Genomic DNA, 25,927 nt, shown 5'->3' on the forward strand with positions numbered 1-25,927 from the left:
CCATCAGAATACTATGAGTCATTGGGAAAGGATCAATTACACCAGCACAAAGAAGTTTGCTAATGATGATTAACAATAGTAACAATAAGGCTAATATTTACCAAGCACCTACTACATGTCAGGCATGTGATGAAGCTTCCTTAATTGTCAGGTTCTGCTGTCACATTTCCAACCACCTCCTCTCTTTCCACTCATCTATGGTCCTTTGACCTCCACCTGCAAACTTGGTCTTGCTCCAGTAACCAGGGCTAGTCTAAAATGTAAGCTGGAATGAAGATATTTGTCTCAAATCTAAAACTCAAAAAGTGCATCACCATTCCTTTTAGACTGGCTCAAACTGGGGGCCTTATTTCTTGTCTACTACTGTCTCATTCCTAATCTGTTCCTCAATTTGTTTCCTGGTGCTGATAATACTGCCCTCTAGATTTTAAAATCCTGAAAAAAAAGACCGTGTTGATTACTTTCACTACTGTAGTCTCAGCAATAAGTAGCCAGTGCCTGACACAAAATAGGTGCTCAAGTGCTTGTTAAATAAACTGAACGCACCACTACTCTAGCTCTTGCACATCAGGTCTGTCAGTGTAAACTTCCTCATCTCAGCATGGTCACCATCATTATAAACTACCACTTTCTGGGTAGGACTGTGCTGATGCTTTGCATACATGATGCTATTCAATCTTTGTAAAACTTATAAGGTAAACAGTCTCATTTTCATCCCACAAAAGAGGAAAATGGTTTTCACAAGGTCTCACATACATAATTGGTAAATCGAAGAACAATAATTTAAATGAAGATGTGAGTGACTCCAAATAAAGCCACCTCCTTCTAGACGCTCCTCAAGATTGCGGTGAATTTCTGAAGTTCTGACCGAGGTTTTGGACTTCACTGATTACTAATAGTCTTTCTTTATGTCAAATGCCCACATTTCTAAGGATTACCTGTTCTTGGATTACCCTTTCCCATGTTGAAACATCTTGCCTAAACAGACTGCCCTCCTAAGTCACCATATGACTAAATATCTTCTGTAGCCACGCCCTTTGATCAAAGCTCTCTCATTCCCAAGTATGTTGGTGGCATTTTTTAAGCCCCAAAAGTTGTATTTGTGTGGGGCATAATGTATATGAGTGGGTTGGAAGAATAGGACCCAGAGAATGAGTGAGTCAAAGGCTTTCAAGATTACCAAGGGTTGGGTGAGAGAAAGTGTAACCATACAGAAAAGGTAGAAATGGGATAATGTATAGATGAATGAGTCGGGTATTAATAATTAGGTGGAATTATTATGCGGAAAAAATCCATGATTAGAAGCTTGGTGCAGGTACCTTGAGTGATTATCACCCACCAACCTGTTATGCCCTGACACTCCTTTCTGTAAATCATTCTGGGGCTCAGAAGGATTGGTTAGCTCAAAGAATGTAACATGCATGCTTCTGCTATTTCTTCTGCCTGAAGACATGCAATTCTTTACCCATGGCCTGGTATGTAACAGACTTTAAAATAATTTGTTGTATGATTAAATAAGCTGGTTGTCTTTGAAGACAGTAGTGTTGTGCATGCCAGTACTTTCTTCTAATTGTGTCTACTCTATTTTAAGAAGTGAGCCCTGTTTCAGATCACCAAACCTCTCAGCCTTTCCAACACTGCTGCAATGAAATAGACCATACCTAGCATTGCCAGCAATATTATGTCAACTGCATTGCAGATTATCACTGTCATGCAGTAATAATCCTGCCTTCTGAAGCATTCGTTATATTGTACCACTCTGTTACATATTCTTTAATATATCAGCCACTCAAAAATCCTGAGGGATATGTGCTAAGATCTTTGTTGACATCCTCATACATGGTGGTTGAACATAGTCTAGATTATGGTTTCGACCATGAAATTCAGTAGAATTGAAATGAAAACTTTAGGTGAGCTTTTCCAAACTTGCTTACTCTACCAAACACAAAACTGATGTCATTAATTATGTAACTATCATTCTTTTTTAAAGTGCTGTTCATGAATAAATACAAGTTTTATCATTTCACAAGAATTGTTACACATGGGAGGATGAGTGAAGAAAACAGTTGGGAAGCCACGTGCACATTGGGCAGCAGGCTGGAGCCCCTCCCTGACTCCCATGGCCCAGACACACAGGGAACGTCATTCTAACTCATGCCTCGGACATCTTAAAAATGCCTTTATTCTGTGGGCCTTTGGGTTTACTGGCAAATCATTGGAAATTATTAAATCTACAAATGTCAAGGATCTACTTCATATGTTCCTCTTATCAAGTAGAGGGAACAGTATAGAATAATGGTTAAAAGCACAGGCTTTTGAGTTCAACAAATTGGGGGTTTGAATCCAGGCTCTATTTTTTCTTTTTTTTCTTTAGACAGAGTCTCACTCTTGTCATCCAGGCTGGAGTGCAGTGGCACGATCTTGACTCACTGCAACCTCTGCCTCCAGACTCAAGTGACTCTCATTCCTCAGTGTCCCAAGCAGCTGGGATTACAGGCATGTGTGACCACTCGGGCATTTTTTTTTTTTTTTTTTTTTTTTTTTTTTTTTTTTTTTTTTTTGGCAGAGACGGGGTTTCACCATGTTAGGCAGGCTGGTCTCGAACTCATGACCTCAGGTGATCTGCCACCTCAGCCTCCCAAAGCACTGGAATTAAAGGCATGAGCCACTACACCCAGCCCAAGCTCTATTTCTTTGTAGCTGTGCCACCTTGGGAAAATTACTCACTTTTTCTAAACCTTGATTTTGTCATCTATTAAAGGAGGATGATCATTGCAGTCACCCCATGAGGCCATTGTGAGGATGCAATAAAATAATATGCATAATGCACTGGGGACATCAGTAGGTATTAGCTCTTCATTTGTATAATTATTATTAAATTACAATTTCTGGGCAGGGACTACACCTTATGCTTGTCTGTGTCCTTAATGTAACCATAAAAACAGTTAATTTCTTAAAAGCCTGGGCTTCTAAAGGAATCATCTTTAATTTTCAGAAGAAAAAGTCTTCCGTATAAGATAGGTCAAATGAGATGTGCAATAATGAGAAACAGAAACCGTCCCGCAGCCTCTTTGGCTGAGGAGAAGTGATAGCTGTGTAGAAAGCCTGTTCTGAGCCTCTCCAATGTATTTAGTAATCAGCAGATGGATGAAAGGAAGGAAATCTCATCTCTGGTAAAAGTAGTGGAAACATTATACTCACTTGAGCTTTCTGGGCTTTGACCTAGCTCATTTGGTTCCCCTTGCCCAGGAAAATGCTGAGAGAATTGCGTCTTTTCTCTTCTCTTAAACCCAGCCCCGTCACCTCTTTTATTCTGTCAGGGAATATCTCAAAGCTCTCTGGCAAAGTCTTTACTGCAGGCAATCCTGTTTTTGAAACTCTTACTAACCCACAAAATAGCAGAATCTGTGCTTTCTGAGAGAACAGATTGATGAGGGATCTCCGGGAGTTGGCACCAAGAATTCCTTAACTTGCACGCTGAGTGGTACTGGAGCTTGTTACCAGAGAAAGAGGAATTGGGGGCATGGGGAAGACTCTACTGTGAACATAGTATCTCCCAAATAAACAGCCCCTCCCAACATGATACAGAGCACTTCTGTTTGCCTGCTAAGAAGTTGGTGTAATTTATGTTTGTAGAAATATCTATTGCTGAGACCATTGTATGAAAATAGACATGAGAAAAGAGAAGGAGCAAAAACAAAGAAAAATATTGTATTGCACTCAGTCACTTCCAACAGTGACTCAACTCTAAGTCAATTGTAACAGCTACTACTTATGGGCCCTCACTCTGCGCCAGGCACTTGCCATGCATTCTCACATTCTTACATTTAATTCTCAAAATGAATCCATAAGGTAGGAAGTAGCATTGTCCTCATTTGAGAGATGAGGGAGGTATGACTCGGAGATGCTAAATGACTTACAGAAGGCCACATCGTGCATAAATCATGGAGACAGAACTTAAGCATAGGTTGCCCTGACTACTAAGTCCTAACCACTATACTGCTTCTCATAAGAGAATAGAAAAGCCCAACTGCTGAAGAAGACAGTGGCCCCACCAGCAAGGAGAACTTGGAACTTAAGGACACCGTGGAACCTGCTGAAGAGGACAATGCAGAATCACAAAGGATATATAGAAGCAGGTGGCGGCTCCAATCATTTATCTGAGACTAGGAAGATAGTACCCAAGACAAAGAAGAATGGATGGTCAATGAGACTACATTTTTAGTTAAATGTGTTTACTTTTATAAATCATTATATATATTTGCCTATTTAGAGATCAATTGTCTTCAAATACATCTCATTTTTTAAGTCCCAATTAGAGAATGCTTGTATAGTACAAATACTCGTCTCTCCCAACCTCTATCAATCATAATTACTAAATTAATATTTCCTAGTTTCTTCTCCATCTCCTAGTTTTGCCAGACCCTATTATTTCATTTACAGTAATTTTCATGACTTCTAGTTATAGGAAGTGTTTATTCATCTAGTTAGTTACACATTGTCTATCTCTCATCCACTATAGAGACAACAGGAAATGCCATGCAGAGGTCATGGCTCACAGTAGGAGCTTAAAATTATTTCTCCTGATTGAATAAGTGTTCTGTAAAGGATTCTGTTTCCTTATTGACTAGTAAATGTTTTATACATTTGGTGAGCATTAACTCCTTGTCTACCCAATTTATTACTAATATTCTCTTGTTTTTCATGTTCCTTTATGTTTTATGATAGGTGTTTAAAACTAAAAGTAAGGTGTGCTGTGATAATTTAATGTTTTCCTTTTATTATTGTAATTTCTGATACATATTTACCTATTTGGTGTACCTTTTAATGATTTGATATGTACCTTTAGCCGTTTAATGGCCTGGAATATATTTTTAATATGTGATGTAATGAGAAATTTAATTGTTATTTTTCTAACTAATCTATTTTCTCAAATTCTGATCTCCTATATCTCTTATTTCCTTCCCTATATCTTTATGATGTTAATTTATAACATAGTAATTTAATATATTTAATTGGCTTATACATTAGCATTTGCTCCATTTATTTACCTATTAGTGCTTCCCTGTTTTAATTATTATTGCTTTATAAAAATTACATTTTCTAATGTGTTCTAATATCCTCCAAAGCAAGGCCTATCATTTTCTTTTTCCAAATATTTTTTTACCACTCTTGCCTGAATTTTCTGTATATGGAACTTTAATATTTTACAGTCTGATCCATAGCAGGTTAAGCAATCTTCTCCACTGAATGATTCTCTGATACTCTGAACCAACTTCTTGGTGACTCCTCTCTCCCTGCAGCTCTGCACTTACTTGGGATTCATTCCATGAGTGCATGGCAGCATGGACATTCCCCAGCCATATTTCCTGCCGTATGCTTTCAGAAATTTCAGGCTCTGAAACAACATCTAAGCAGATTACAATGGAACAAAACCCCCAAAATCAATGGAGTAGAGTGGAGTGTCATCTCCACTAGAAATGAAGATTCAATTCAAAGTATAGAAAAATTACATTTGAAAATCTTTCAAATTACCTACTTAGCTTGACATATATGGTTTTGTGTATACAACATGAATATTATGGCTACATTAAAGTATGTGATAATATAAATAATATGCCATAATATAATAAATAGCACACTTATTTAAGGGAATGAGAATTATCGGTACTACTTAAATTCATATTTTCTCCCTCCCACCTCTCTCTTCTAAACCTGTTTATTTTAATGTATATAAATTGAATGCAAGGCAGTTTCACTCTATCTGCATGGTAGAGACAGGCTTCCTGCTTCTTGAGTTATTCTGTTTCTGGATCTCTGATTTAGGAGACAAACAATGTGGAAACTACTTTTTAAATCTTTATATCTTCTTTCAGGCCACAAGTTTGCTCTTTTGCAAACAACAAACCATATGTAAGACACAGATTTTCCTTCTCAATTTGACTCAATAGGTCTTGTTTAATTTTTGTCCTGGATTTTTGACAAAAATTGTACTATCGGGCTTGAATTTTTGGGTTTTAAGTTTTCATACTCTTGTGTGTGTATGTGCGCGCACGTGCATGCATGTGCATATGTGTGTGCCTTTGTCCTTATATGGAGAGAAATTGGAAAACACTGCATCTGAGGCTGCTAAATAAAAAATATATCATTAGATGCTTCTAAACTAGTATTTAATACTTTTCTGAAAAAATATGTCTCAAGTTTGTGTAAGGATTAACTTCAACATCTGGAATTTCTCAGTAGAGTTGTTTGCAGGGGTGAGTGTGATTATATGAATTAATCATTATCCATTGTGGGGGTCTTCGGTTCACTCACATGTCTCCCTTTCTCATGCCAACTGGATTTGTTTCTCTGTCTAATACTAAATGCTCAATATGATTAGCTAATTCAACTTCCTATTTAATAAGAAAGCAACAATTTCATCTCTGCCTCTTAAACCATGCTATTGATTTTTAAATCTGTCCTATGAGTGATTCGGAGTTTATGGTGCAGGAGAATGATATGGTCATATTTGTATTTTAGGAAGAAAACTGGCCACAGAATAGGGAGCCGAAGCCAAGAAAACAGTTGGGAATAATTTGTTCCTGCTAGCTAAATATAGAGCTTGCCTGCCATTGCTTTTTGCTTCTAGAAGAGGATTAAGACAGATGAGGAAATAAAAAAGGAAGAAGGAAAGGAAGAAAGCTAAAAGAGGAGGGCAAAAGAAAACATGGGAACAATTTATATGAATCAAAATGAGGAGTAAGGAAATGAAGCTTCCATTTCTCTCACCTCAAGATCCTGCTGGCAGCTCAAGCCTGGACACCCGGAGCTACCTATCGGATCCTGTCTCCTGGTTTTTCAGACCTTTCTCTCTTTTGCCTCTCACATCTGATCTTGTCACTAAATCCTTTTTAATTTAATGTTATTCTATTCTATTTTTGAGACAGAGTCTCACTCTGTTGCCCCGGCTGGAGTACAGTGGTGCAGTTTTGGCTCAGTGCAACCTCCATCTCCCAGGTTCAAGCAATTTACAGCTAATTTTTGTATTTTTAGTAGAGACAGGGTTTCACCATACCAGCCAGGCTGGTCTCAAACTCCTGACCTCAAGTGATCCTGCCTTGGCGTCCCAAAGTGCTAGGAGTACAGGCACAAGCCACTGCGCCTGGCCAATCCTTTTTAATTTTAAAAAGACAATTTTTCATTACCCTCCCTGCCATGAACAGCAGTAGAACCCTTAGCATGTAATCAAGATCCTGAGGGGCTTCTAATTCCCCATCCCTGTTGAATGCTTCCCAATGACGATTTTTCCAACTCTCTGTTTTTATCATAACAAGCTTTGCTCAGAAGCTTAATTTGGAAAGACAAAAGACAAATTCTCAGAACAAATTTTAAGAATAAATCTTAAGACTCCATCCTACCTACCATCATGAGTACCTATGGTCATCGTTTTCCTCCTGTAAACCTCTGTGGAATCCTCATTTTTTATTCTACACATATCAAAGTCCTCTAAATCTTTCAGAGTTGAAAGTACAGCATAAATTCTATTTCCTGTTACACATTTTTTGGAAGGTAGGGACAGGCCACACTTCTTTGTTTCATACAAGGACTTGAGATTTTACTGAGAAAGCCTTCCTCATTTCTCAATGCATATTATTGAATGTTTAGCAAGCTCTTAAAAACAATCCAATAGTTCCCAAAAGAAACATAGTTAGTTCAACTCCACCAATATTTATTGTGCCCCTAACGTATATAAGACATTGTGCTACACATTGTCTGGATATCATATGCTTGCTCTTGAGAACAACAATTAACAAATGTATTCATTGGAAGACTTATTTCCACTTCAATTATATGATTAATAATTTGTGACTTTTCAAATAAGATTCTCTTCTTTCATGAAGTTTGTGAATTCCAAAAGTAGGAACATTGTGATAGAAGTTACATAAGTGTGTTTAATGGCACAGATTTCACTCTTCACTGCACGAATCCATGTTCAGAAGATACCAAAAAGTAATCAAGCCTTTAACATTGCACTACACACTTAGTCTTGATGTATGTATTGAAAATTATTCTGTACTTATTAGAAGTGTCTTCCTGAAGGGGCTGGAAGTTTAGGAAACTATGACGCATCCATCTTTCACATCACCCTTATAAAAACACCTGCACTCTGCTAAGATTTCTCTATCATTAATTTTAAAAGGAAGCAAAAGTAATTTATTCTCATTACTGCATATGAGATGAAAGTTTAACAGATGAGATCTTAATAGCAATACCAAGAAATGGGAAGCCATAAAGGAGACTGCCTATAAGGCAGTAGACACACTTGACAAAAATCCTAAACCAAATGTATGATTGTGTTACTTCTGATATTTACACCAAGAACCATCTGCCCTCTGGTACTCTTAGCAAAAATTATTAGGAAAACAGTTGTAAGGAATTAATTGTTCCATTAGGCAGGAATCATAGTTTTCCAAAGTATGGGAATTTTATCCCAGAAGTATGTGAATATCACAGTGAAATTAAAGGATTAAGCCTCATAAGAAAGCAAAAGTACCCTATGTTAAAGTCTTTGGTCAATGCTTTCTAATTCTTCTTTTTCATATCTTTAAATACAGAATCCCCTTCACCTACAACTGAGTTTAGAAAATTCATTAAGTTCTGATGCTGATGTCACTGTCTCAATCCTGACCATGAACAACTGGTACAATTTTAGTTTGTTGCTGTGCCAGGAAGACTGGAACATCACCGACTTCCTCCTCCTTACCCAGAATAATTCCAAGTTCCACCTTGGTTCTATCATCAACATCACTGCTAACCTCCCCTCCACCCAGGACCTCTTGAGCTTCCTCCAGATCCAGCTTGAGAGTATTAAGAACAGCACACCCACAGTGGTGATGTTTGGCTGTGACATGGAAAGTATCCGGCGGATTTTCGAAATTACAACCCAGTTTGGGGTCATGCCCCCCGAACTTCGTTGGGTGCTGGGAGATTCCCAGAATGTGGAGGAACTGAGGACAGAGGGTCTGCCCTTAGGGCTCATTGCTCATGGAAAAACAACACAATCTGTCTTTGAGTACTACGTACAAGATGCTATGGAGCTGGTCGCAAGAGCTGTAGCCACAGCCACCATGATCCAGCCAGAACTTGCTCTCATTCCCAGCACGATGAACTGCATGGAGGTGGAAACTACAAATCTTACTTCAGGACAATATTTATCAAGGTAGGATGCAAAGTCTCGGTTATATCCCTATTCATAGGGCTGTGACAGAGAGTAAAATTCCCCTATCTGACCCCTTTGCAGAAATCTTGACTCTGAGTAGCTTTAAACTTTAATAATATTTCTTAGAGGATTTCTGGTTATATAGGCTGGCATTTCATGATATGCTATCTGTAATTTGATCTACAAACTTGTAAGTACATGGTACAGTGGGAGTGCTCAATTCTGCTTTAAAACTTTGGTGTAGCGTCTTACTAGCTGCTGTGTTCTTGGAAAGTTATTTAAAAGTTCCAAGCCTCAGTTTTCTAAGTAGCAAAATAGAATAATGAAGAGCTTGGTATAGTATAATAAAGATACCATGAAATTTATATATGAAAAGTACCTAATACCATGCTTAGCTTATAGTAGATGCAAAATAGATGTTTCTTTTCCTGCCCACTCTTTTCCATATCAATAAAATTAATCAAATTTCTCTAAATCTATACAAAAAAAAATTAGTCAAGCAAGAAATGGACTTTTCCCTCTCCTCCCTGGCCTTGATGCTTAAGGCAGTGTAGAGTAGTAAAGGCAAACACTCTTGAACTCAAGTTCAGATTCTCTGAACTTGAAGTTTAGCTCTGCCACTTACTGCTTGAGTGACTTCAACAAGTTACTTAACTTCTCTGAGCCTTAATTTCCTGTGTTCTATGTTCACTTATGTAAAATGGATATAACAGTAGATCCTATTACCCATAGAATCATTGTGATTGATGATTGATAGATAGATAGAGATAATAGATAATAGATAGGTAGTAGACAAACAGGATACATTAGCAGAACTAAGAGTTCCATGAGAGTATTATATATATACATTTGTATAATATTATTTATTTGTTTATACATTCATAATTATATTTGTTTATTTTTAAATTAAATACCTTTCTGCGCCAGTTCCTCATATGATTCAGAAACTAGAATGAAAATGTCCATTTAAATTAGAGAATAACACATCATATGGAAATGGTTTTGGTGATCCCTGGGAAAAGGGGAATATCCTTAAAGAATATTTCATTAGGGCTTAGACTTTCTTCTGAAAAAGGATCACCTATGGTCAGAGAGGCCAAATCAGAAGATTATTATTTCTTCAAAGATGAATTTTTCCCTGTAGACTAGGCCCTGTTTTTAGGCCATCCTGGAACAGTGGCATCTGACTATGTTGGGGACTATAAGGCAACTTCATAGCATCTTACCTTTAAAAAAGACATGATAAAAGGTCAAGGGGTACGAATAATTGTACATTTAATTATATATATGTATAAATTGAGCACCTACTATGTACAAGGCAATATGTCAAATGCCATATGTAAGGGAAAAGTGAAAGACTGAACAGAACCTGTAAACTCCTTAAAGAATGTTGTTAATAAAATAAAATTATTCAAATATATTTACTACAAATCTATTAATAAAAAAATTGGATGTTCTATCATCATGGGAACTTTCCACTTTTCCAATATTATATTTTAATTTCCACAAGATTAAAATACATGCATGTTTTATTTTATAGCCACTCTCCAGATTTAATCTACTGTTTGTATGCTAGCACATAATTAAGGTTCAGAATTGTATCTAAGACAAGAAACATTCTCCTTTACAACAAACATACAAGCAAAGCTTTGATTTATAATTTCAAATAGTCATTGTTTTGGAAGGACAGTCATAAACAGCAGCCAGGACAAACCACTTATGAAAACTACATTGAGTTGCTTAGCATCTTTCTGTCTCATGTAAAAAGGAGAATGCAAGAAAAATGATTCTTTTGAATCCTAAAAACATTTAGAAACTAGAGAAGAATATTTGTTGACTTAAGTTGTATATACCTTAGGGTCTCATTTTACCAGATCAAACTGATCTTTCTGGCTCCTCAAGATTTAATTTATATTAAAATTACGTTCTTCCTTCCACAAGGATCCCATGGCATTTTGTATATAAAACTATATAATGGCACTTGGCCCATTCTATCATCATTATTTGTCTGTGTATCTGACTTCTGAGCTAGAATATAAGTTCTGTTAAGTGGAGACGCTGTTATTCAGCCTTATCTAATGCCTAGCATATAGTAGGCACTTAATAGATATTTATTGAAATTGACATAGAGGCCTGGAGCGGTGGCTCACGCCTGTAATCCCAGCACTTTGGGAGGCTGAGGTGGGCAGATCATGAGGTCAAGAGATGAGACCATCCTGGCCAACATGGTGAAACCCCGTCTCTACTAAAAATACAAATATATATATATATATATATTAGCTGGGCATGCTGGCGTGTGGCTGTAGTGCCAGTAGGAGAATTGCTTCAACCTGGGAGGCAGAGGTTGCAGTGAGCCAAGATCACGTCACTGCACTCCAGCCTGGCAAGACTCTATCAAAAAAAAAAGAAAAAGGAAGGGGAGGGGATTGACATAGAAAGAAAGAAAAGTAACTTTCTGTTATATTTACATCCTACATCATCTGTTGCTGTAGAAGAAAATGGGTAGTTGGTAGATATTGTCTAAATTAAGTACTTTTTAAATGTACATAAATACTTACTGGATGATTTCTGTTTGGTTTTCTTTCTCTCTCACTTGCTCACTCTCACTCTCCTCTCTCTCTCTCTCTTTCTCACTCTCTCTCTCTCTCTTTCTCTCTCTCTCCTTACGGTGTGATATTAGGTTAGGTTACTATATAACCTCTGCCCTCGTGGCTATTTATTCCACAAACTTCGAAGCTATAAAAGAAGATTGTGAGGTTTGAAGCCCAGCAGTAATTTACAACGGGTCAGTGACCAAGATGAATGTGTTTGAGAAATGAACCCAAAGAACTTCAGGAAGTATGCCTGAGACTTTTTAAACTCCTGAGGGATACAAGCAAAGAGAAAGTTTGAAAAGTGTTCAGGAACAAGTCAACGAAAATGAGCAAAACCCAAGAAGGAGACTTTATAATGAATAACTGAAAAGCTGCCTTAAGTCATAAAACATCTGTGGATTTTCCATCATCCTTATTTATTTTGTTTAATACAGTCTTTTAGAAAGTTAGTTATTCTCAGTCCATAATTCACATCTGCATACAGTAATTTTCTTAATTGTTCTTAAATTTTGTAAGGCTGACCCCACTTCTTCACTGCATAATAAAAGTTGGGAGGATAATGAGCCATGAATAGCGGATGTCAGAGTTATGCAAGTTTTCATTTCTCACACAGTCACTTTCAGTTTGGGCTGACAGAACTGTTAACATCTTGAAATGTTAATGAAATCACCAAAAACATGGCATTTTCAGCTAGGCTTTTAGATTAGAAAAGTCGTTTCTCATGGCAGACTACATACACGTAATTACAGGTATTAGAGATTTTATTCTTCCTAGGTCTCCACATGCCAGAGCAAATGTCCATCATAACTAAATGCAGACAAAACATTCAGGGACCAAGTTCATAGCATGATCTTCAACAATCTTCAACAATATATTTACAAGTTTTTGTTTTTTTTTTTTTTTGAGACGGAGTCTTGCTCTGTTGCCCAGGCTGGAGTGCAGTGGCATGCAATCTCAGCTCACTGCAAGCTCCATCTCCCTGGTTCACACCGTTCTCCTGCCTCAGCCTCCCGAGTAGCTGGGACTACAGGCGCCTGCCACCAGGCCCGGCTAATTTTTTGTATTTTTAATAGAGATAGGGTTTCACCATGTTAGCCAGGATGGTCTCGATCTCCTGACCTCGTGATCCACCCCGCCCTGGTCTCCCAAAGTGCTGGGAGAGGCATGAACCACCACGCCTGGCTACAAGTTGTTTTTTAAATGTTATTTGGAGCAATTATTGGTGGAATATTATTTTGAGAATACCTTTATGAACACATATGAATGGATGTTTTTGCCCAGCCAATGACCACGTGTTGAACTACGGTGGGGTAGACTTGAATTCTGATGTTTAGGAGCTGACAGTCTAGTGAATGAGGTCGAAATGTAAGTAAATGGTTATAAAACAATGCGATGTGTGATTTATAAGAATAGAGATATATTTGGAAATACAGAGGAAATAATTAACTCTTCTCAGAGATTTGGTGATGAGGGAAAAACACTGGAATTGGATCCTGTAGGTTTGGAACAAATTCACAGACAAAGGAAATTACATATGCAAATTCACCAAAACCTGAAAGATAAATTTAGTATGGCTGGAGCATTATTTGCATATGAAAAGGATTCAAGATGATTCTGGAAAAGTAGTGAACTTTATAATATACCACACAGAGCTTGTATGCCAAGCTAAGGCATTTGCATTTTGTATGCAGAGCGATGTCAGCTGAATGGCAGAACATTCGCCCTGACATATTTATAAAAATCATAATCCTGTAACAAATTAACCAAATAAAGTAATATAGTATAAAAGCCTTGCAAGTAATTTTTTTTAAAACCTTAGGATATAAGCATTGTTTTTATTTCTCAAAATTGGTTTCAGCCTTGCCCACATTTACTCCCTTGCTGCATTCCGAACATCGGACTCTGGGGAAAGTGAATAGGAGTTTTGAGAATTTATCTGCTGTTCCCAGGATTACGATTTGCCCATGCTTACCTAAAGGCCCTAAGTGCTAATAAATTCATTGTTCCTGCAGAGAAAGCTCCATGGGTTGGTCATAATCTGGTCACGAGCACTTATCTTTTCTTTAAGAATTCCAAGAGTCTGGACACTGACAGACCCCTTGTTCCTCTTGGCCTAAGAAGTCCCTGACTCTTTGACTAATTAGTCATAGTTCTGATAGTTTATTCTAGCTTCTAATTGGGATGTAGAATCCTCCCTTTCTTCTTTGAACAGCTTCTGCAGTTCTGTTCTGTATCCCGTGAGAATTGAATCAAGTAGGCAGTGATTAATTCATTCCTTTCTTCACATATATTTGCTGAAGTTAACTAATATGAGGTCAAACCCTTGTCTGGAGACACAAGGAATAGAAGGCAGGAGGCCGTGCTGTCAGGAAGCTAGCAACCCCCTTCTGTTCTTCCACCAGGAGAAGACATACTCATCTAATTATTCACAGTTTTATCCATTTTCCTTGACCTGGCTGTTTGGTTATTACTCTTCACTGGGATAACACCCTTTATACCAGTGATTATACTCTGCTGGTGCTGGCATTTCTAGGCCTCCCTCCTCAGTTGACCCTGAATTATGATTCAACACACTAGACACTCTTTTCCCTCCAAACTATGTTTATCTTTATGCTTACACAGTCAAGCAATATCAATACTCACCGGCCTTTTATTAATAATAAATGTTTTAATTATTGATTCTGCATATATTGTTAAGAACCTGTTATGTGCCAGGCATTGTGAAGAATTAGAAAATCTTCAAAAAAATGATTCAAACAAATGTCCATTCAAAAAACCCAATGTATAAATTAATAATCATCACAATTTATTCCTGAACATTAGCAGAGTTCCAGAAGAACCTGAGGCTGAATGCTATAATTCTAATTTTGGATATTCTGTCCACTGTCACTATAACTTAGTGGCATTGTGACCATGTTAAAGTTATTTAAATGCCATAAACTTTAATTTCCTTAACTAAAAGGATACCTATATCAAAAAGTTAAGTAGTATGCCTAAGGTCATTCAGCTAGTACTTTGTAGGGGAAGATTTAAACCAGTTTATCTAAGTCCATATTCCAGGCTCTTTCAGAATTAGTATAAGCCTTCCTTAATTGGGATCCTATCACTTTTAAATTTATGTTCTTTCAGCCTGAAGCTATGTAAATCACATTTGCATACAGTAATTTTCTTAATTATTCTTAAATTTGTATAAGCATTCTTGTCCTAAGGACCTCTACCAAGACAAACTGGTTAACCCACATGTTTCAACATGTACTTAAAAGAAATGCAGTTGCATTAAACATGGAAGCCAGGGGTTGGAGGCTGCTAAACACTAGCTCCCTGGAAGCCCGAGAAGAACACATTGCTTATGGCTGATCCAGTATATCCAACTATTACTCCTAGGTTAACTTTCTCTGCTAGACCTACTAAGGTGTTGATACTTCTAGAGAAGACATGTTTTGGTTCATGAATCTCAGGGATCAACACTTAAGGTCTGTATGTTCAGATGTTTTCAATAGGAACCCTTGTGAGTGGAATCATTTGGCTGAAAACCTTTGAAATTGCCTCTGCCTCCGGGCCACTTAAGTCATGACAAGAGATGAGTCTAAAATTTTCCCTAAGTCACCAGGGGGCGGGGGCGGGGGTGCTCACATAAGGGACTCTGGAAAATGTGTATTCTCTCAAGACTCTATTTTGGTGAATACAGGTCAAATTTACTTAATCTAGGATTCAGCAGATTTTAAACTGTGGAATGTTTCCTAATTAGGAGAGCTTCCAAGCTTTTATGTGCCTAAGAAAGAACTGTATTCTTTGTTGACTTTTTCACTTTATATGCATCTACTGTAAAATCTGGAAATCTGCCAAAAAGCATGAAACTATGCAGAGCAATACTGAAGCTCTACTCTGATTTTCAGATTTATCTCTCAAGACCACTTCAATCTGCATACCCTACAACCCTTAGGATAGATGTTTGACTGGTAAATACTGCATAATGTCTTACTGCCAGGGCTATGCCAAGGCAATACTTGAAGGGACATCAACACCTTGGCTAGCCCTGGGGCCAGATCCAAAGAGCCAGAATGAATTGAGTTGTGATGTTACACAATGTGACCAGGAACAGTTCAAGGGCTAGGCAGAGATCATAATTGTATAGAAGAGTCAAGGTTCATACCAAAAAGCAAAAGTTAAGGACAATGATGTAGGTGTATGGAACAAGTCAAACTGTTAGGTAACATATCAGAGAAGAAAACACAGAGAGAAAAAAGTGCCAGCTTGCCAGTTACAACACATGGAAGCAAGAAAAAGAGATTACCGTGTCTCTGCGTATGACTTCTTGATGTAGCAAGTCCCTCATACACACCAATAGTAACACAGCACAAAACATGTATTAAATGATGACCCCACCACATAGATTAGTATTGTTCTCTTCTTGGTGAAAACTTCAAGAAAGGTAGGAACTCTCCTTCCACTGTACAGTTTCACCTATAAGTAATTGAATTTTGCAGATATTGATAAAACATAGACCCAAATGATTCAGATATGTGTACATATATGTTTAATATATTACTAAATTGCTGTTGACCATTAACTGATAGAAATCATTTTTAAAAGATGAGCCTTGTATGCAATTTTAAAAGATGACATAATCAGGGATTATAGTGTGCAGGGCCTTCTGTTCTGAGGATGGAAATTTAGCAATTTCCAAACACTATTAAACTCCTTCTCATCAGAGAGGTTCCCCATTTAACTAACTTCAATTTTTTATACTCTCCATTATTCAGGAAGAAAATGTATTGAAAGTTTAATCCTTCAAACAATTTGTAAATTACAAATGCAAATGTTTCCTGACTTAGTGAGCCCCATTCTTCTGGCAAAGTGATGAAGACCACTCTAAGAGATACATGTCTGATTTGAGCAGAAGAGATGTGTTTAATTGCATTTACCCCAAAACATTACGGAGCAGTTACCCTGGCCAAGCACTGTGTTGTGCCTAAGACTCAAAGATGACTCAGTGTGGTAGGTACTTAGATAATCTAACACTGAAGCCTCTTTTAGCTTGACAGCCTGCAGTGTTATAAAGCAGAGCAATGGGGAAGGGAGAACAGCAATTCTGTAGAAGATACTGCTCTCCAAATCTGGAGGTCCAAATCCATGCCTTTGAGGACCTAATAATCTAAAATGTCAAAGATGAGATAAATAAACTGCCAAATTCTTATACTTTAGGATAGTAAGAGGACAGTCAAGGAGTCATTTTACATGTAAGCTCAAGAAATCACCCACATTTAATGTTTAATTTGGAGATCTGTCCCATATATGGAGAAGAAAATCAAACAGAACTGGACCACAGATAAGCTCTGCGGCTTAAATAGACAAACTCATGTTATCATAAAAGGAAGGCAGATACCACAGGGCTCGACTTGGTAAAACAAGCCACAAAATGAAAGCTGAACTAGTAACAATTCGCCATCAAGTACAGAAAGGTTCCCTAGGGCCGTAAGAAAAGGGAAAAATGGTAAAAGAGACATAAAAAAATAAAGGAAAGTAAACAGATGGATCTCAGAAGGCAGCGGGAAGGGAGCTGGAAGGGCGACAAACAGTAAATTAACTAACGATGGTCAAAGAGCTGTTTAAGACAAGATCTCCCACTAACAGGACAGAGTATTTATATTTACACTATACAAAGACCACTATAAAGAAAAGTGGGAGAAGGAGGGAGAGAGAAAAACATAAAATTCAGAAAAAATAAAATAAGAGAAAGAGTATTAAAGAAATAATGAGCTAACTGTAGATTAACCCACATGCCAGAAACAGTGAGAATACTGGAGGGAGGGGAGCCAAAGGAAGAGATAGACAATGAGAATAATTTAGGAAATCAGAGAGTTTAGGGGAAAGCCCTGAAAAATTAAGAAATATACACATGGAAAAATGCAAATGTAGACTATATATAGTAAATAATTCAGATAAATGGAGGTCTGTGGACATTATGAAATATCAAAATTGGCTGTAAGAGTTCTAAAAGACAATCCAAAGAGAGAATAGCTTGGGGCTCTTGAATGAAAAACAGCAGAAAAAAAAGACTACATAAGTGTGAACTTGTGACAAATGCAAAAGTGCAGAACTCTGGAGAATGTGAGTTTTTAATTAGAAGATTCATCATAGACATGAATAACATTAAGAAAAGATAGGATTACTGAACATCCATCTCAAGTTTCTCCTTCTCCCAGAAAAAAAAAAAAAAAAAAAAAAGGAAAAGGGGAAGGTTTAAGAATATTCCTTTGTCTCATATGAAAAGGACTTTACTGAGCTGGATTTTCTACTACATGGCAATAGTTGGTAGATCTAAAGCTAAATTAAAAGTAACCAAGAAGCAAATATTTAAATTCCATGTATAGGAGCAAGTAATTCTGACAAGTAAACTCGGTAAACCTAACAAGAATTAGGTGATGCTGGTAGGAAGGGAGTTTGAGGGACTGTTACTAGTAATAATATTCTTAAAGATTCCTAATCAGGCAAAAGCAAAAAATCAAAAGAAGTTCTCACAGAAAAAAAAAAAAAAAATGATAGAGCTTTATGCAACATGAGCAAATCCCTTATTCCTCAGGGGAAAAATATCAAATATGATGAGATGATCATGGGAAAAGAAATTCAGCTTAGTTTTCAAGATATAAGAGAAAGAGGATATTGATATGTTTAATGATACAAAGACAGTTCCCAGGGGGAAAATTAATTTTAAGGCCTTGGAGCACAAAATAGATATTCACATGGACATATATGATTAATGGAAGGCAACGAATAGGGGGAAAAAGAAAATGTAATAGGGCAATTTAAGAGAAACAGAAAAAGAGAGGTAGATATACAAAGAGACAAGTTGATGAGTGAAAAATGATTGAAGTAGAAATAATATATGATCTATAAATAACTAAGTCATGAAAGAAGACACATGAGGATGGTGAGGCATTTAAACAACACAAAAGTAGATTAATATGTAGCCAGAAATGAAGGCTGAAAACAATGGAATTATTTCAGAGCTATTTCCACAGCAAGAAAAAATACAAATTCAGAATAAACATAAAAACATAATACTAATAAAACGTAATGTGTCAAATAAGACAAGAAAAATCAGCGGGGCAACAATTCTTAAAATCTCTAAGAAAAGGGTAACATTATTTGTAGTGGAAGATTTTAATTTAACTTTAGCAAATTTTAGAGCAAGTTACAAAAAGTAAAAATAGCACATGACTAATGTAATTAATACATTAAGATAATTAATGTATTAACTGCAGTTAACATTTCGCAGATAATGTAAACCCATTTTGATTGGTACATAGAATATTTACCCAAAATGACAGTATTTCAGCATCCAAAACAGGCTATAAACTTAAGCAGCAGATTTTTATATGTGAAAAATACAATAAATCAAAGCTCAAACCATTTAAAATTAAAAAAAAAAAAAAACCCTCCTATGTAAACATTGTGTCCGGTCTAATTCCTACACGTATTATCTATTTATCATATGTATTCTGTCTCCTTCAATAGAATATAAGCTGCATAGATTGTGGTCTTACTTCACTACTACATCCCCAGCACCTAGGACAGTGCCTGGCACATAGTGAGTATTGTGGAATAAATAGATGATTGAATGTGTGATGTGTTGCTCATTTTATGACGAATAAATAAGAAAATACTTTAATTAGGATGTCAACATTTTGCATGTAAATATGGCTTCTAAAATATATCTTAAATATATTAAATATTGATCTTGCTTATACTGTGAACTGTCTCAAAAACATTTTCTAAGTAATTTGCAAAGTGCAGATTTTATCTCAGCTGTTATGCAAATCAATACATATTCTTAATTAGTGACATATTGGGAGATTTTAATAAAGAAAAATTCATTAGTGAGCCTCATTCTTTTAAGGAGAATGGTATCTTGGGAGGTTTGTTGATAAAAAAGATGAATACCTGAACTACTTTGTTAAACACTCACTAAACAAGGTTCTCACTTATAGAGTTAGATCCAGGCTCTTATCAAACCATGGCAAAGATATTGTAAGTGGTCTCTTAGTCACCATTTCTCTTTCCTATATGTGCATTTTACTTGCCTCCAGACCAATATTAACTAATGTAGATCTCTGTTAAAGTCATGATGCTACTCAGTAATCTTCATGGTTCCCCTTTTCCTACTAAAATAAAATCCAATCTCATAAAACAGGTACATGAGGCCTCTATAGTCTAATTTGAACCTGCTTTCCCTATGTTATTTTCTAATATTTTTCTACCCACTCTCCAATCAGATTATTATGCTTACCACCTCCTCTTACATTTTCCACCTCCTTACCTTTCTTCATAACATTCCTAACTCTGGAAGATTTGTTTAGAGTTCATATCCCGGCTGGAACAGTTATCTGATCAGCACAGAGAATGGCAGTATTATTGTTCCCTTTGATCAAGGCTCTAAATTTTTATTAAAGGAACTTAAGGTTACTATTTTATACCCATATTGCTCTATGGGCTTACATTGAGTTTATATTCAGCTAAATACTAACAGGTCTTATTTATATGACCTTCTGTCAAGCGGAGTTTCACACATTCTTAGTAAAGTTTGCAACCCTATGCATTTGGCCCTCTTAAATCACTGCTTTCCTTTTTGAAGACAAAATATCTCTTGATTATACCAGCTCCTCTCCATTTCTGCTACTGCCTTAGCCCTTACCACCTTAAGCCCTTTATGAAACTAGCAGAGAGAGAGTAAGAGAAAAAGCAAAAGAAAGAAGGAAAAAACATCGTTCCTCACATGTGGAATTATGTTCAGTCCCCTCCTCCTTCCAAACTATGTCCTGTATAACTAGCAAGGAAAAAAATCATTCTAAAATTAAATCTAATGACCATGTCTCGCCCTAGGCGAATTCCCCTCAGTGGCACCCCATTGTCTCACCGTAGCCTCAGATCTGATATAATTCATTTCCCATCCTCATCTTCCTCCTTATTTTTCTTTTTTTTTCTTTTTTTTTTTTTATTATACTTTAAGTTCTAGGGTACATGTGCACAACGTGTAGGTTTGTTACATATGTATACTTGTGCCATGTTGGTGTGCTGCGCCCATCAACTCGTCAGCACCCATCAACTCGTCATTTACATCAGACATAACTCCCAGTGCCATCCCTCCCCTCTCCCCCCTGCCCACAATAGGCCCCAGTGTGTGATGTTCCCCTTCCTCCTCCTTATTTTTCATCTCTTATCATCAAACAGTTCGCACTCTCTGTCTCTGGCCTTTGTATTTGTATCTCCTTGAGATGATAACATCATTTCCTAGCTTTTCTTCCTGGCTAACTGTAATTCCTTCTTCAAGACTCAGCTCTGGCACTTCCTCCTCTATGAAGCTTTCCTTGGCACCTATAGTAGAATGTGCAGGTGCACTTGCTCTCTGTTCCAGTGGCACCAGATTTACCTCTATCATGATGCTCGTTATGCGGGTCTGAATTGCCTGTTTACTTTATCTCTCCCCAGAATTAGACTTTGAGCTTCTTGGGCTCCTTGAGACCAATGAGTTTGTCTTTCATCCCTGCAACTCTAGTGTTGGAACAGTGCCTAGGAGTTTGTCAGTTTATGGTGCCAGTAAAACTATTCCTGATTTTTCTTCTTGTTTATCCAAGAAGAGTAAAGGGCAAGATAAAAAAGGAATGTGATAGAATTCAATTTAAGCAAAATCAGGATTTCAGCCTTTTGATATTTAACTAATATAGTGAGCATTTAAATGTTGCTATGCATTGTCACTCCATTATGACAGGTGACTATAACTAAAGCTTTCATGAGATTATTTTGATTCATCCTTATCATAAGACTAAAAATGAAACAGGCACAAATAATCTGTCATAAATGGTGATTCTCTGGGACCCAATTTTTTGGAGCCAATAGTGAAACAAGCATTGGGTTTTCTGGGCTGGGAAAGCTGGAGACATTCAGGTCCCTATTGATTTGCCTTCTTTGGAAAATGGCTCGAAGACAACTAGGCCTTGTCCCTCTATCATGGACATCTTAAATGTTATTTAATACCAATAATCAGGAGTAGGTTTTACTGGAATGATGGAGTTGTGTAATCTCTGGAAATTTTCTGGAGATTTCTAGTGCCTTTTTCTGAGATGGTTTAAGTATATATTTAGTCAAAGTAGGCTCTCAAGGGTCCATCCAGTTAAGAATCTATAATCATTAAGCCTCAAACATTCTTAAAATAACCAAGTATTCCTCTTTCCACAACTTCCTCTTTACTTTCCTGATCAGTAAATTGACCAGAAGAAATTAACCTACTTACTACTAACAGTCTATTTCCTATATCAGCAAGTGTGTGTATGTGTGTGTTTTAACAAATCTAAAAGTAGATTTCTTATAAACAAGTGTATCAGCTTTCCCTTATAGTACCTAGGTAATTAACCATTGATTAATCTGTATAGTTTAAAGATTTGGCTCCTTCTCTAAAGAAGCAGAAAACTATTTCAAAGTCTAAGATAGCTGAGACTTCATTACTTGTTGCAAAATAGAATTTAAGTGGTAGAGTCCCACTGGGGAGTACTAGCATGAATAATTACTAATAATTACCATTACACACAATCTTCCAAAATGAACAGTTTCACTGCATTCATTGATAGTAGCATCTTCAAATGTGATTTACGTTTATATCTCTAATGAAAATTAGTATGTACTTCACACTTTCTGATTTTGCTATGTCCCTTCTGTGGTAACATAATGTCTTATTACTTCTATTTGCATTTGTAAATTATGGAGTAATATTTGTGACAGGCAATGGGTGAATGTTTTGCTAAGAGCCTACACTTATATCATCTGATTTTTCAAAATACTGTGTTCCACTCTACATTTCAATTTAATTTCTTTTAATTTGAAATGTATCTTGAATAACTGCCATGGATTTATCATAATGCAATACTTTGTGTTTCCAACTTTTAAAATTTTATTAAAATTCTTGGAGAAAGTAACCTGGAGACAGCCTTGACTGAAAAAAACTTGAATGACATTAAGTCAGAGCTATCATATCTGGAATATTTGTTTCATGTTAGATGTAGTATGTGCTTTACATAAATTATTTCCAACTCTTGTAACGAAGGAAGGATTTTCTTTTCTCTATTTTGCTGGTGACAAAACTAAAGTATAGAGTTAAGTAAATTGTTCAAGGGCAATGTTAGCAGGTGGCTAGGCCAATATTCAAATGGGGGTGGATCTGATGCCAAAGCCTGGGCTTTTATTCCAACACAAGGCTGTCATTAAGATGACATAAGCTTATATGTTACCACTTATTGTCTAATCTTCCCAGACTCAAGAAAGACAGAGGCTATGACCAAGCCATATTAGTCTAGTTTTCTGTCTAGTCCATATCAGAACATACACTGTAAGTGCCCTAGTTCACAGGGCTAGGAATCAGTATATTATTTAGTTGGTAATTTTCCTTTCTTTGGCTTCTGGCATAAGCTCTCTCTAGAGCCAGGGTCAATTGTTTCTCTCTAATGACTTGGAAGGAGGCTAGCCTGAGGCTATCCTTAAAACTGCAGTTGATTTATCATCTTTTTCTTTGTTCCATGGATGAGATTCAACATGCAGCTTCAACTAGCCTCATGGGGACATATACGTTACTTGATTTCATTCTACAAGAAGAAACATTGGTAACAAGATTTGGCTATTTTCTGATGTTAGGAACGCAGTGTTTAAGCAATTATTAAAGTATATGCACACTTTTTAATCTGATTCCCTGTGCCAAATATCTAGATAGATAGATACATAGATACATAGAAGATGTAGTTACAATTGAACATAGTCAACAATAGAATTAGGATACCTTAAAGGTGCTGAAAACCTCCATAGCTTGAAAAGTTGTGAGAATATGCAGTTAACAGTTTACAACAGAAAATGGTTAACACATCTCTTAACTAGGAATTAAAACATTTTGAGTAAGAATAAGAGTCAAGCACCTGGCTAGAACATTAGAACCTGAGAGTGAAATCTCATTTACTTAATGCAGTAGGACTTTACTCCTATAATAGAGAATGAGTCCAGCTTATTAACATCAAAAGAAATTATAGGCACTGTCTTTTTAAATAAAAATTCAAATTTATTTTTATTAAGACAGGGAAGCAAAGATGAACACTGCTTCCTATCTTTGTCCTCACTTCTGTTTCTTAGTTTTTGCCTTTGTTCCTCTTTCCCAGGTTTCTAGCCAATACCACTTTCAGAGGCCTCAGTGGTTCCATCAGAGTAAAAGGTTCCACCATCATCAGCTCAGAAAACAACTTTTTCATCTGGAATCTTCAACATGACCCCATGGGAAAGCCAATGTGGATGCGCTTGGGCAGCTGGCAGGGGGGAAAGATTGTCATGGACTATGGAATATGGCCAGAGCAGGCCCAGAGACACAAAACCCACTTCCAACATCCAAGTAAGCTGCACTTGAGAGTGGTTACCCTGATCGAGCATCCTTTTGTCTTCACAAGGGAAGTGGATGATGAAGGCTTGTGCCCTGCTGGCCAACTCTGTCTTGACCCCATGACTAATGACGCTTCCACATTGGACAGCCTTTTTAGCAGCCTCCATAGCAGTAATGACACAGTGCCCATTAAATTCAAGAAGTGCTGCTATGGATATTGCATTGATCTGCTGGAAAAGATAGCAGAAGACATGAACTTTGACTTCGACCTCTATATTGTAGGGGATGGAAAGTATGGAGCCTGGAAAAATGGGCACTGGACTGGGCTAGTGGGTGATCTCCTGAGTGGGACTGCCCACATGGCAGTCACTTCCTTTAGCATTAATACTGCACGGAGCCAGGTGATAGATTTCACCAGCCCTTTCTTCTCTACCAGCTTGGGCATCTTAGTGAGGACCCGAGATACAGCAGCTCCCATTGGAGCCTTCATGTGGCCACTCCACTGGACAATGTGGCTGGGGATTTTTGTGGCTCTGCACATCACTGCCATCTTCCTCACTCTGTATGAATGGAAGAGTCCATTTGGTTTGACTCCCAAAGGGCGAAATAGAAGTAAAGTCTTCTCCTTTTCTTCAGCCTTGAACGTCTGTTATGCCCTCTTGTTTGGCAGAACGGTGGCCATCAAACCTCCAAAATGTTGGACTGGAAGGTTTCTAATGAACCTTTGGGCCATTTTCTGTATGTTTTGCCTTTCCACATACACGGCAAACTTGGCTGCTGTCATGGTAGGTGAGAAGATCTATGAAGAGCTTTCTGGAATACATGATCCCAAGGTAATACTTCCTTTTACTTTAGCTTTCTTGATTGTCCATTATAATTCCATATGTTGTATCTTCTGCTGTAAGTATGCTTATGTTCTTCCATCTAACACAAGAATATTCTCTCAGCCAAGTATAGAGGCTAGTTCAAAAGTCTGTTGCCTGGTTGAACTAAATATTTCATTGTTTGTTTCATAAATGAAACAAAAAGACTGAGAAGTTTCAGGGGATGTCTTTTCTAGAGTAGGTCTTTCTGATAGAAATATCTATTAATGCATCTTTTCCTTGTATTATTTGACCATCTGATAGCACACCTATCAGGGAATGGTCTTATAAGGTATTTTCACCCAAAGCACACCTTAAAAACTGATTAATTACTTATCTTGAGAATTAATAAATTACAAGATCCATATTTTAAATAGCAAAGAATCTTTTTCATCACTAAAACATGATACAATGGAAATAATTAAATTTTATTATAAGCACCAAAGTCAACTGCTAGGGAACTCACTGAATATAGAACAAGCAGTATCGGACTAACTGAGATGGCAGAATTAGCTAAGGTCTATAGAATAATGAGAGCTGTTCAGCTGACTACCTTGCACAGAAGGGAGAGTGCCAGCAGTCCAAGGACATTCAAGAAGATTTTGTCTATCCAGGGTACCCTTGATATCCTAGACATCTGACCCTAAGGGTAGAAGAAAGCGGAAGTGTAGAGTGCAGGTAAACAGCCAAAGCAGGTAATACTTAGGTAAGGACAGTCATGTCCATGTTCTCTCTGTATTGAACCAGGGCCCCTCTAAGTGACCCGGGGTAGAGAAAATTAGTCCAGCCCAATAGGACTAGAGAGGAGGGGACTGTCAAGGACCAAGGCAATTAAAACAGAGCTCGAGGGAGTACTGCC

The 25,927-nt window shown here is 37.1% G+C and overlaps 1 protein-coding gene across 1 annotated transcript in view; it reads left to right on the plus strand.

The window, feature by feature from the left end:
• The window catches only part of GRIN3A (glutamate ionotropic receptor NMDA type subunit 3A), a 165,876-nt gene that overhangs the window by 41,348 nt on the left and 98,601 nt on the right, over window positions 1–25,927 (plus strand). Inside the window, exons 2-3 of the mRNA XM_015117190.3 lie at window positions 8,598–9,202; window positions 23,991–25,038. Coding sequence (XP_014972676.1) covers window positions 8,598–9,202; window positions 23,991–25,038 — 1,653 coding nt within the window. The remainder of the gene's footprint in view (window positions 1–8,597; window positions 9,203–23,990; window positions 25,039–25,927) is intronic.

This window comes from Macaca mulatta, chromosome 15, assembly GCF_049350105.2.
Source record: "Macaca mulatta isolate MMU2019108-1 chromosome 15, T2T-MMU8v2.0, whole genome shotgun sequence".
Classification (NCBI taxonomy): domain Eukaryota; kingdom Metazoa; phylum Chordata; class Mammalia; order Primates; family Cercopithecidae; genus Macaca; species Macaca mulatta.